This window comes from Bison bison, unplaced genomic scaffold, assembly GCF_000754665.1.
Source record: "Bison bison bison isolate TAMUID 2011002044 unplaced genomic scaffold, Bison_UMD1.0 scf7180017864456, whole genome shotgun sequence".
NCBI classification, from domain to species: Eukaryota; Metazoa; Chordata; class Mammalia; order Artiodactyla; family Bovidae; genus Bison; species Bison bison.
The window spans coordinates 26,388,245-26,401,201 of record NW_011495018.1 but is presented as its reverse complement, the minus strand read 5'-3'; the positions used below and the strand labels follow the sequence as shown (position 1 = coordinate 26,401,201).

The 12,957-nt window shown below is 37.7% G+C and overlaps 1 protein-coding gene across 2 annotated transcripts in view; it reads right to left on the bottom strand.

Annotated features, from left to right (window-relative positions):
* CFAP43 (cilia and flagella associated protein 43) overlaps positions 1-12,957 on the bottom strand; it is a 101,118-nt gene that overhangs the window by 32,620 nt on the left and 55,541 nt on the right. For both annotated transcript variants that reach the window (XM_010859400.1, XM_010859401.1), the window contains 4 exons: positions 11,421-11,551; positions 9,628-9,775; positions 7,476-7,577; positions 6,663-6,740 (listed from right to left, as the gene is read on the bottom strand). In XM_010859400.1, the coding sequence (XP_010857702.1) occupies positions 6,663-6,740; positions 7,476-7,577; positions 9,628-9,775; positions 11,421-11,551 (459 nt within the window). The remainder of the gene's footprint in view (positions 1-6,662; positions 6,741-7,475; positions 7,578-9,627; positions 9,776-11,420; positions 11,552-12,957) is intronic.

Below are 12,957 nucleotides of genomic sequence, written 5' to 3'. Positions count from 1 at the left end.
TTCACTCTCCTCTTTCACTTTCATCAAGAGGCTTTTTAGTTCCTCTTCACTTTCTGCCATAAGGGTGGTGTCATCTGCATATCTGAGGTTATTGATATTTCTCCTGGCAATCTTGATTCCAGCTTGTGCTTCTTCCAGCCCAGCATTTCTCATGATGTACGCTGCATATAAGTTCAATAAGCAGGGTGACAATATACAGCCTTGACGTACTCCTTTTCCTATTTGGAACCAGTCTGTTGTTCCATGCCCAGTTATAATTGTTGCTTCCTGACCTGCATACAGATATCTCAAGAGGCAGGTCAGGTGGTCTGGTTGCCCATCTCTTTCAAATTTTCCAGTTTATTGTGATCCACACAGTCAAAGGCTTTGGCATAGTCAATAAAGCAGAAATAGATGATTTTCCTGGAACTCTCTTGCTTTTTCCATGATCCAGCGGATGTTGGCAATTTGATCTCTGGTTCCTCTGCCTTTTTAAAAACCAGCTTGAACATCTGGAAGTTCACAGTTCACATATTGCTAAAGCCTGGCTTGGAGAATTTTGAGCATTACTTTACTAGCATGTGAGATGAGTGCAATTGTGCAGTAGTTTGAGCATTCTTTGGCATTGCCTTTCTTTGGGATTGGAATTAAAACTGACCTTTTCCAGTCCTGTGGCCACTGCTGAGTTTTCCAAATTTGCTGGCATGTTGGATGCAGCACTTTCATATCATCATCTTTCAGGATTTGAAATAGCTCAATTGGAATTCCATCACCTCCACTAGCTTTGTTTGTAGTGATGCTTCCTAAGGCTCACTTGACTTCACATTCCAGGATGTCTGGCTCTAGGTGAGTGATCACACCATCGTGATTATCTGGATCATGAAGATCTTTTTTTGTACAGTTCTTCTGTGTATTCTTGCCACCTCTTCTTAATATCTTCTGCTTCTGTTATGTCCATACCATTTCTGTCCTTTATTGAGCCCATCTTTGCATGAAATGTTCCCTTGGTATCTCTAATTTTCTTGAAGATCTCTAGTCTTTCCCATTCTGTTGTTTTCCTCTATTTCTTTGCACTGATCGCTGAGGAAGGCTTTCTTATCTCTCCTTGCTATTCTTTGGAACTCTGCATTCAAATGGGTATATCTTTCCTTTTCTCCTTTGCTTTTCTCCTCCCCTCTTTTCACAGCTATTTGTAAGGCTTCCTCAGACAGCCATTTTGCTTTTTTGCATTTCTTTTTCTTGGGGACACATATTACAACATATATGACAAAGTATTAATATCTTCAAGATATAAAGAGCCCTTACAAATCAACCAAAACAACAAAGACAATATAATGGAAAAAATGACTTCAGTTTCAAAATGGACTGAGAATGGGCTTTGCAATCTTCCTTTCTTGCCCCAATCCATAAAATCAAGAGAAAGAAGTGTATAATAAATCAATAAATCCAATACTGCAATCAAAAGAGGAAGAAAGAATCCTTCAGAGCATGGAAATTGGTTCTGAAATATGAAAATCAGTTGGATCTGAATGATGCAGCATAGCCCAAGGGTCCATGGGACAGTATTCCGGCAAAAGGTAGACTGGGATTATCGGCTGAAGTTAGATCTCCTACACATCTTCTTCCGAAGCTTGCTGCACTGTTGTGGTGAAATTACAACAGGGAATTTCAATTATAAAGATGAGCATGCAATAATCAAAAAAATAGTCTCCAAATATTTGGGGTATAACAAAACCACTGAAGAGAGACAATAAATTTAATAAGCAGAAAACTTGTTATGCAGAGAAAAACAGTTAATCAAGCAAGAAGAGTAGAATTTCACAGTAACTAGGGATGCAAAATATTGTATCATCAAAATAATTAAGAGATCATGGAACTGAAAAGTTTAATCTTCAAAACAAACAGAAAATTCAGTAGATGGGCTGAATAGTGAAATGGACACAGTTGAAGATACTGATTGGTAAAAATCAGTTAAGAATCCTCCCTGTGTATAACAAAGGATAAAAAGATGAAAGTGTAAAAGGAAAATCAATAAATGTGTGTGATATATCTAGAAGAACCTGTTACTAATATGACTTTAAGAAGAAGAGAATAAGAGAACTGGGGCCACAATGTTTAAAGAAACAATAGGGAGAATTTTTTAAAGACACAATAAAGCATGAAAAGTCAAGATTTAATGAATAACCCAGGACTAGAAACAGACTGTGTTGAACAAGAAACAAATCCTAAACATTTCCAAAGAGGAAAAGAGTATCACAAAAATAGAAGAATAAGACCAAGAGAAGAACCCATATCAGTGACACTGAATTCAAGAATACAACGGATCAATAGCTTTGGATCAAAGTTTTAAGTGGAAGAAAAACTTTGAATCTCTAATTCTATAGTCAACAAACCATCATTCAAGTGTGAAGTCAAAATAGAGTAATTTGTAAAAATTCAGGGACCCAGAAAGTTCACTAATACCTACCCCTCTGAAAGGATTATTAAGGATATACTGAAGTCAGAGGAAATTCTTACTAAGTCTAAACAAGATTTACACATTTTTAAGAGTTAAAAAAAATACCAATTTAAGCTATAATTCTAACTGATACCAGTGAGACAAAGTGGGAGAAGCAGAAGGAGATGAGAAAGTAAAAAATAAGAACAAAGTAAGCACACTGGACTGTAATCTGGAGGGTAGATATGATATGACACGGGCTTCCTGGGTGGTGCTAGTGGTAAAGCATCCGCCTGCCAATGCAGGGGATGTAAGAGACATGGATTTGACTGGAGGGTGGCACGGCAACCCACTCCAGTATTCTTTCATGCAGAATCCCATGGTCAGTGGAGCCTGGCGGGCTACAGTTCACAGGGTCACAGAGTTGGACACGACTGCAATGACTGAGCATGCATATAGTATGACACATACTAAACCAGAGTTTCTCCAACTTAATGTGCTTGTGAATCACCTGGGGATCGTGTCAAAATAGATTCTTATTCAGGATATCTGGGATGGGGTTGAGATTCTAGGCAATGTCAATGCCTCTGTGCTCTATACCATTAAGCAGGAAGGCACCAGGTAATGTTAAAAAAAAAAATAGTAAGTCAAGCACATGGGCTAGAATTTGATTTTTTTTTTGGCTACACAATGCAGCATGTGGAATCTTAGTCCCCAGCCAGGGATTGAACCCTTGTCCTCTGCATTGGAAGCGAGGAGTCTTTAACAACTAGACCACCAGGGAAGTCCCATAGAAATGAAAAAAAAAAATAGAATTATGAAAAAAAAAAAAATAGTCCCAAAATGGTAAAAAAAAAAAAAAAAAGAAGAAGAAGAAAGAAAGAAAAGAACAATAATAACAAAAAATGCACAAGCAATCCAAACAGATAGGGAAAAAGGAGAAAGAAAAAACTTGGAAATTAACAGAAAACCCAAAGTAAAATGGCAGGGATTAAGTTTAAACATATCAATAATTATAGTTAATGTGGCTAACTGTTAAGTCGCTTCAGTCGTGTCCGGCTCTGCGCTCCCCCGTCCCTGGGATTCTCCAGTCAAGAACACTAGAGTGGGTTGCCATTTCCTTCTCCAATGCAGGAAAGTGAAAAGTGAAAGTGAAGTCGCTCAGTCGTGTCTGACTCTTAGCGACCCCATGGACTGCAGCCCACCAGGCTCCTCCGCCCATGGGATTTTCCAGGCAAGAGTACTGGAATGGGGTGCCATTGCCTTCTCCAATGTGGCTAAATTCATCCATTAAAACTCTTAGATAGGATTTAAAGAAAGTAGTCCAGCTCTATACTAATTAGGGGACATAATAAAGCTGTAAATAAAGCAGTTGAAAAAGATATATAAATAAGAGCTAACAAAAGGAAATAGAGCAAAAATATTAATATAAAAATTAAAGTGTACAGTTAAAAACAGCCAAAGAGGCAAAGATAAATATTTCACAAGGATAAAAGGAGCAATCTATCAAGGCAATCTGTCATGCACGTTTTTTCATCTAACATAAATATGATAGAAATACAGGGATAAATTGACAAACTGCTTATCACATCCTAGAAATCAGTTTAAACAGCAAAAACATAAACTTCACTAACACCATGAGATTGATCTAATAGGAATTTAAAGAACATTTTACCCACCTTGCCCCCAAAACCCAGAAAACAAAATATTCTTTCCTAACACATGAAACACGCACAAAAAATGACCAGGTACAAGGTCACAGAGATAATCTCAACAAGCTTTATTTACTGAGCATAGTGAAATAAAGTCCAAAGTTAGCAACAGAAAGATATGCAAAACAATCTGTAAGTAAATAAAAGACAAAACAACCTGGAAATAAAAAACAGAAAAATACATACATGCTTATAGAAAACCTTTGGTTGATATGTTCAAAATGGAATTAGAAATATTTACAACTAAGCAATGATGAGAAAGTTGCATATCAAAATCAATGCAATGTAGTCAAGTGGTACACAGTGGAATATTTATGGTCACATGCACAGTATAATGGAAAAAACTAGGAAATAAACCACACTTCCAACTAAAAAAAGAGAGGAAAAATAAAACTGAATGAAGGAAGAATGCATAAAATTCTAAATTGATCAAATCCTAAATTTATAAAATGTATAGGTATAAAATTAAGTATAACGTTCTTTCAGAATAACAGAGTCAAATCAATAAAACCATACCTGATTCTTTGGAAATGTTAATAAAATAGAAATTCTGTTGGACAGGGTGATCAAGAAAAAAGATAAAAGTCACAAACATACAGCATTAGGAATAAAATAGAACTATAATGCAAAAATCAGAAGAGACTTAAAAAGTTGAATATTACATAATTTTATATTATACATTTAGACAAACAGTTTTCTAAGAAAATATAATTTACTAAATCTATACCTGAAAAGAAATATAAAACCTGGTAAGACTGATAACCATAGAAGAACTTGAAACAATAGGAAAGAATCAACTCTGCTACAGACATCAGACCCAGATAGTTTTATATGTATGTGGGGGAGGGGAGGAGGGGGTTGTTTATCAAATCCTTTTTAAAGAAATGGAGAATTTCCATTTTATACAAACTATTCCAGAGAACGGGAAAAAAAGTAGAAAGCTACTCAAATCACTTGATAATGCTGTTCTAACTCCAATATGATAATTAGACCAAGAAAGTATATGAAAAATAGACCAATATTATTTATGACTAGAAATACAAAAATACTAATAAAACATTAGCAAGTTGAATCTGGAGTACTACTTAAAATGACCAAAGTCTATCTGAGGAATACAAAGAATACAAAACATCTGATAAATTTCACAATAAAATTAACAATAAAGCCTCCTATAAAACAAGGATATCTAAGAAAAATAGTAGGCATTGCACTTAAAAGTTAGAAATGTTCCCATTAAGGTTAGTAGACAAGCACGTTCTGACCACTATTACATTAGAAGCCCTTACCATAAGATAAGAAAAAGAAATAAAGTAATATAAAGATTGATAAGAGACACATGACTTTCAGAAGATATTGATAGTCCACTTACACAATGCAAGAGATTCAACTGAAAAAGCAACACAACTAAAAAGAGAATTCAGAAAGGTGGTCATATGCAAAATTAGTAACATTCATATCCAGTAGTATCCAGTTAGAAAATGTAATAGAAAATATTCCACCCACAAAGGATCTAATAAGAAACATGCACAAAGTCACTTTTAGACTATGAAACTTCACTAAATAACTTGTTAAAAATTTGAAAAAATATATATATACTTATTGATATGTTATATATTATATAAAAGATTTATAACATTTATAACATAAATGTTAAATAATATATATAAACATATGTATAAAATTTCAGAGATGGCAAAGAAATTCTCCAAATCTGTAAGCAGTTATTCTCAATTAAGATGGGGAACACATGTACACCCGTGGCGGATTCATGTCAATATATGGCAAAACCACTACAATATTGTAATTAGCCTCCAATTAAAATAAATAAATTTATATTAAAAATAAAATAAAATAAATCAGAGTTTTTTACAGAGCTTGACAAAGTGATTTAAAAATTCAAATAAAAAATTGTGCATAAAGAGGCCAACATTTTCTGAAAATGAAGAGTAAAGGGAGAATTACTTTCAAGATATAACCACATTTTATAAATCTATAGCAATCAAAATAGTTTGGAATTGGCTAAGGAAAAGATGAGTGCTCAATTTCAGAATACAGAGTATCTAGAAACAATTCCATATTCATGGGAATCTAGGGAGGCACTGCAAATCAGCAGGAAAATGAAGGCCACATTCAATAAAATGAATTGGTAAAAGGCAATGTTTATTTAAAAAAAAAGTTAGATCTATGCCTTAGACAAAACAGAAAAATATTTGGAGTATATTTGGCTGAACCACATAAAATAGCAATCTCTGTGGTTCAATCTAACAATAAGGGCCACCTCTAGATTTGCCCAGTGCACGCCTCCATGCTCTTTCCCTCTTCCAGTTGAGTGGGATGAAATCAAGCAAGGCAACCTTAGAAGCCATGTGCTAGAAATAGCAGAGTCTCTGAATGACTGCATGGAACAGAGTAGCCACTGGCCTGAACACCCACCCAGAACCTTGATACAGGGAAAGAAAGAAACTTTTCATCCCTATGCCATTATGTTTTTGGAGTTTGTCGTCACAGCTTAGCTGTGATATCACAACACTTACAGTTTTAGCGAGTGCTTTGATTCCTCTTTTTATCTCTTTCCTTTTGTTGGAAAACAATTTAACCTCATTTTTGATGGCCTGGAATGGAACAAGTACATCATTTAGATAAGTAAGAGATCAGAGATACACATGTATGTATATAGATACACAGATAGCACTTCTCTAGAAAAATAAGGAAAAAAATTAAAGACTAATAATATAAAGTGTACATGAAGGAGTAATGATACCACTGCAATACTTTGCTTAAGTCTAAACTGTTGCTATGTAAGTGACCACTGAAGCAACTTGGAACTGAGGTCAATGATAAGGCCAACAGTAAGAAAACAGTGAAAAATTAAACAGAACAGTTGATAAAGGAAAACTAGCTGCTATTTCCTTGGGTATCGAGCGAGAGCAGACTAAATCCGGACACAGCCGCCACCTCTGTCACCCTTCTGCACATCTGAAGCCACAGTGTCTCTTCCTCGGTTCCTTATCCACCCCTTCCATGTAAGCCAACCTTGCAGCATCCTCTCAAATGTACTGCAACATGAGGTGTCACAGTTCATTCTTTGCTTTGGCACACCTGGACACTTTTCTTTGGTTTCACATTAGCCTAGGTACGGTGCTTAAAGCTCATATAACTTAATCTAGAAAGACTGAGCTGTGTTTGGTGTGCTTGCTTACTTTCAGGAAAGTTACACTTATACAATGTAATGCTCTGCCAACCAGTATCTCCACTTTCTAACTTTCCAATGGGTTTTCATAGGAAATGAATCTACTTGACACACCTACAAAGCATTATTTCAAACCTCTTTTATGTTTTACGAATACCTCTTGGCTTTTCTGTTGTATCCATGGAATTTCTTCTATATTACCAACTTTGACTAATTCCTCTTGTGATGAATCAGTGCTTAACTGCATATTCTCAGTTACCTTAGAAGAAGACAGATATTTCTTAAATTAAAAATTCATCAAGTTCTCCTCCTACCCTACTTCATTTCATTGCTTGAATCCCTCTGCACTTGTTGCATTAAAAAAAATACTAATAAGCATTTTGCCTGCTCAAGATGTAATGCTTAATTTTATTCCTTCCAATCTGTCCTTATATCAGCCATGCCCCTTACTGAGAAAGCAACAATGATCACCAAATCACTCTTGGCCTTCTTGCTGTTCCTGTAGACCAGATGCTATGGCCTGTTAAGGCCTGCCCACCATTTGTGCTTAGGATCTTAATCTTTTCTTCCTTTTTGAGGCCTCTGCATCACCCTTCTGTATCATCCATTTCTGCCTTCTACTGAATCTTTCCCAACAGTATCTAAACATGCTCTGGAACCTCCTGTCCCAGGAAAGCTGCTCTTCACTGACCACCACATTCCCTTTTAGCTGCCACACTATTTCTGTCCTCCCCTTTGCGGCAAAAAGTCTTGAGAGAGTTTGGGATGTCACACTCTGTTGGTTCTCTTCACTGGCCGCTCCTCACTGGTTCTTCTCAATCTCCTTTGCCTCCCTGAACTCTTCTCCTGGTCTCTAGAAGTCGCTCTGTCTTAGTGCCCCTTGTATTTCTCACCATCCACTCTTCCATGATGATCTCACCTAGTGTTATGGCTTTAAATTCCATTCATATACCCTCGACTGTCAAATCAACATCTCGCATCCTGGACTCTGCCCAGAACATCTATACCGTGGCCTACTTGGTATCTCGCTTGGATATGTTCTCATGCTAACAGTGTTCTAACAGTGTTCTCATGCTCAGTCCAGGGGACTGATTTTGGATTTTCTTCTTTCTCCCTACAGTGGCTCCCCTACCATAGTCTCTCCCTTCTCCGTGAGTGGTACCGTCAAGTAAAAGATCTAGGCTTCATCCTTGAGTCCTTTCTTTCCCTTTCCCTCTAGGTCCAACTCATCAGGAGTTCTGTCCCCTCTACCTCTACAACCTGCCTGGAGTCTACCCCTTCTCCACAACACTCTTCTACCTCTATTGCTGATACCTGAGCTTTCTAACTCCTTGCTCTGTCTGCTTCCACTCCTATGCCTATCTGCTGCCTGTCAAAGCAGGCAGAATCATATTCCACACAGCAGAAGCAATCATTTTTTAAAAAGTGTAAATCAGACCCTGTAAATCCTTTGCTCAGAACACTTTAATAGGTTCTCACTACATGTAAAATTATGTCCAAATGCTACCTGGTTTACAAAGCCCTTCTTTGCCTATTCTTTTTCCCATTTCAAGGACCTCAGCTCCTACCACTCTCCCTTGCTCACTTCAACTGCACAGGTCTTTTTTATTTTTAGGTCTTCAAATGTACTAAGCTCTTTCTCCCTCTGCCCTGAGTACTTGCCCTCCCCCACACTTTTTTTTTAAGTCAAGTCACAGACCTTCTCCTTGCAGGGGCTATCCCAGCCAGTACTATCACACCAACTCCTTTTTATTCAGTAAATAGATCTTGTTACTATCTAATTTTCCTTATGTATTTGATTATTCATGTATCTTTCTCTGCTTACCCCCAAACCCCAACTGGAATGTAGGCTCCATGAAAGCAGACATTTTCCCAACTGTTTATGGCTCTATCACCGTAGCTTAGCACTCTGTAGGCCCTCAATAAACATTAAATGACTGAGTGAATAAATGTCCTCTGGGTAGACACATTCTAAATAATGCACATGATCCAAAAGTACAGAGAGACTAGTTTGAACAAGCACCAGAATTGTAATAGATTTCTTTTTCCAGACAGACTTTGTACTATGGTTTTAAATTAGGTCTGAAATGTAATATTTGTGATTTTGCTTTGAGAAAATGTAGAATATTTTTCTCTTAAATGTAGTGCATGCTGTTTTTGAAAATCATGGGATATATGGATAAAGAGGAATATTACTAAAATATCTGCTAAAACAAAACTATAATCTGAAAACATACCAATTTAGGAAGGAAGGCAAGAAAGGAGGGAGGGAAGGAGGAAGGAGAAAGAAAACTATATTGAAACTCAACTGCATGTTCAGATTCTGATTCCAAATCCAAGGATTCTCTTCTTGCTATACTTAAATAATCATTCTCCTCATCTATGATGGTCTTCAGGTAAGTTGTAAGTTGCTGGCTATATTCAAGAATATCATTGGCTAAGATTCCTCCAAACCGCCTATATTAATAAAAAGGAAAACACATAGGCTGCTGCTGCTGCTGCTAAGTCACTTTAGTCGTGTCCGACTCTGTGCGACCCCAATTTGAAAAAGACACATTTAGCAGTGTTACTTACAGGTACCTATCCATTTCTACACAGAGAAATGTGTGGTCAATTCTCCACAGTGCTCTGAAGTTATTAGGACCCTGCTTCTTAGAGGACAGCACTCTCATGGGCTGCAGGACACAACAAGCTTCTTGATCTCCCTGGGGCCAGCTCTCCCCAGGCTGACCCCATGCCTTATCCTACAGGTCCTCTCTGCTCACCCAGCCTGGCCACTGCACAGAAGAGTTACTGCTCTGGTCGAAGCTTCAGAATGTACCAGGTGCTGTGCTGCCTCACACTGTATATAATCACCTTACCCTGTTCAGTCCTCATAGTCCCTGCCCCACACTGAAGCATTATTACTTCCACTCAGTACACCAGAGCATCTCAAACTTCAGGCATATCAGCATGGCCTGGAGGGCTTGTTAAAACAGATTCCAGGGCCCCACCCATAAAGATTCTGACTCAAAAATTCGATGAGGCCCAAGAATATGCATTTCTAACAAGCTCACAGGTGCTGCAGATCCCACCTTGAACAACATGGTTGTAGATGATTTAGAGGGGTTGTCAGGTGCCTAAGTAAGTTTTTACTTAAGTTATTACTGTTTTGCTTACAGGAAGCACTATGAAATAGTATTTTTGTGGAAACAAATTGCACATTGATAAGTGGTGTCCACTGGCAGATCAAATAAGGTGACATTTCAAGTCCAGGGCATTACCTGCATGATCTCTATGCCCTGGCCATTATCTGTATGCTTGGCGATTATTTGTTTATTTAGAATTTTAGTTTTAGTCTAAGCAAAGTCTAAATTAATTTAACATTGTCTGATTAGGAAAGCAAAGTCTAATTAGGAAAGTACATCTGTATGCATGTACAGAACCGCACATACCTATGTCAGGTTTTTTAGGGATAAATAGGACTTTTAAAAATGATCTACTGTTCAGAGTTGTCCTCATTCCTTGTGTTCTTCCAACAGATGTTATGATAGGGAGGACTGATCACTTCATAGGTCTTAACTGTGTCTTTTTATTTTTTGTATTTTGATGCTTTGACATCTGGGGTCTTGTCCCTTCCAGGACCAGCAGGTCATAGAGATAGTAAACAACTTACCTGGAGCTCACCTTTCAAATGCAGACCCACAAGCCCACGACCCCAAGCAAATCCTCTATTGGTCTTTCAAACTTGGGCCACTATTTTCCTCTCCTAGTAATCCCTGGGTCACGTAGTGGACAACTAGCAGCAGCTCCTGTGGCCCAGAACCCACTGAAGTTATCCAAACTAGCCAATCCTAAGCCTGGCTGCTCCTCACCATGGAAACCAAAATGACGACTTTTGTCCATGTTTTCCCTGCTCCCTCTGTCTCCTAACCCTCCCTGGTGCCTCCCTATATGGCCCTCGCATAGCATGGCATCTTCCCTGGTCTTGGGATCATTAGTACAACAGTTGTTTCAATGGCAGTTGTCTCCAGTTACGCTGGCCCTGCTATTACCTAAATAATAACATCTGAGTTTTAAAACACCATATTATGTGAGGTTGCTTACTGCAACCTGTACTTACCTCCATCTTAGGTTAACCAGTGTGTTGTCATCTCTCCCATTCACCAGAATGCTCTGTCCATCCATTGAAATTCTCACCGATTGAATCCCGCGCCCCTGGTGAGAATGACTCCGACACCGAGTAAATGCTTCCTTAATAGTTTTAGGAACAAAGTGCAGAAATTACAAGTGCAACTTTACCACAGGGATTTTTTCTAAGGGGGTTACATGCACTTTTGCTTATGGATAAACCTTTTCCTATTTGTTAACAGCATTTTAGTTGGTATGGAGTAGCCTCTTAGTAATACATAGAACTGAAAATTACTAATACAAAATACATTCATCACTATTGATTTGATCTCCTTTCTAAGTAATATGGAGAAAGAGGAATTATTGTCACCAGTAGGGAAATCAGATATGGAAAGGAGAATAGACTTGCTGAGAATGGTCAGTACAGGCAAATCCAGATGTCTTCAAGGATTAAGCAAGTCCCCTCGATGTGCAAAGAGGCTGAGCGTGATGAGAGGAGGCGATGGGCACTGAGTGAAGAATGATGGAGGAGGCCAATTAAATCAGTTTAGTTAGAACCCAAACACATCATTAGTTGGTACACAGTGCAATGGTTTAAATTATTTGACCAAAAACGGATTTCTTTGTCACACTAGTTATCAACCATGATAGTTAAAAAAATTTTTTTTTAATTTTTGAATAGGGAATACATTCAAATGTTTCAAAATTTTAAAAAAACTATAAAAGAGTATGCAATGAAATCTCTTTGCTTCCCCTTCCCCAATACCTCCCAAAGGCAATCAATATAATTATACCTTAACTATCCTTTCAGAGGATTTTAATGTATATAAATAAATTTTTATACAAACAATTTTTAATATGAGGTAAAATATGTGTATTACACACTTTGCCTTTCTTACTTATTATAATAATATGTCTTGGGATTCTTTCCATATTGTTGCATTAAGATTTCCTCATGCTGTATTACAGCATAATATTCCATACTTTATTTATGCATGCTTATTTATTTATCCAGTCCTCTGTTGATGGACATCAGGTTGCTTTTACAAGCAGTACTGCCATGAACAACCACCCATATGAGGCATGTTGCACAGAATCATCCAGAAAAACTCTGACATCTTGCTGTCATGCCACTGTCAGTTGTAGCATACATTTACAAACCATTTGAATAAGAGAAAATGTACCAGTTTGCAAACTGTTCATTTAAAAATGATTTGTAAGACATTTAAGGTCTTCCCCTATATAATATGAAAGAATTAAATTGTACTGATAACCAGTACAACTTGATCTCAAAACCTAGAAAAGGGTCTTCCACCAGGGAAGAAGAAACTATTTTCATTTAATTAGAGATCTGAGAACAATGGAAATCAGAAGTGGTGGTAGGACGGGTGACCCTGAAGTCCGCAGCGGTGGGGGAGGGCTCCTCCGGGCCGCAGCAGTGGGGGAGGGCTCGTCCGCGCCGCAGCGGTGGGGGAGGGCTAGTGCGCGCCACACCCTGTGTGTTCTTCCACACCACAGGAAGACGCAGG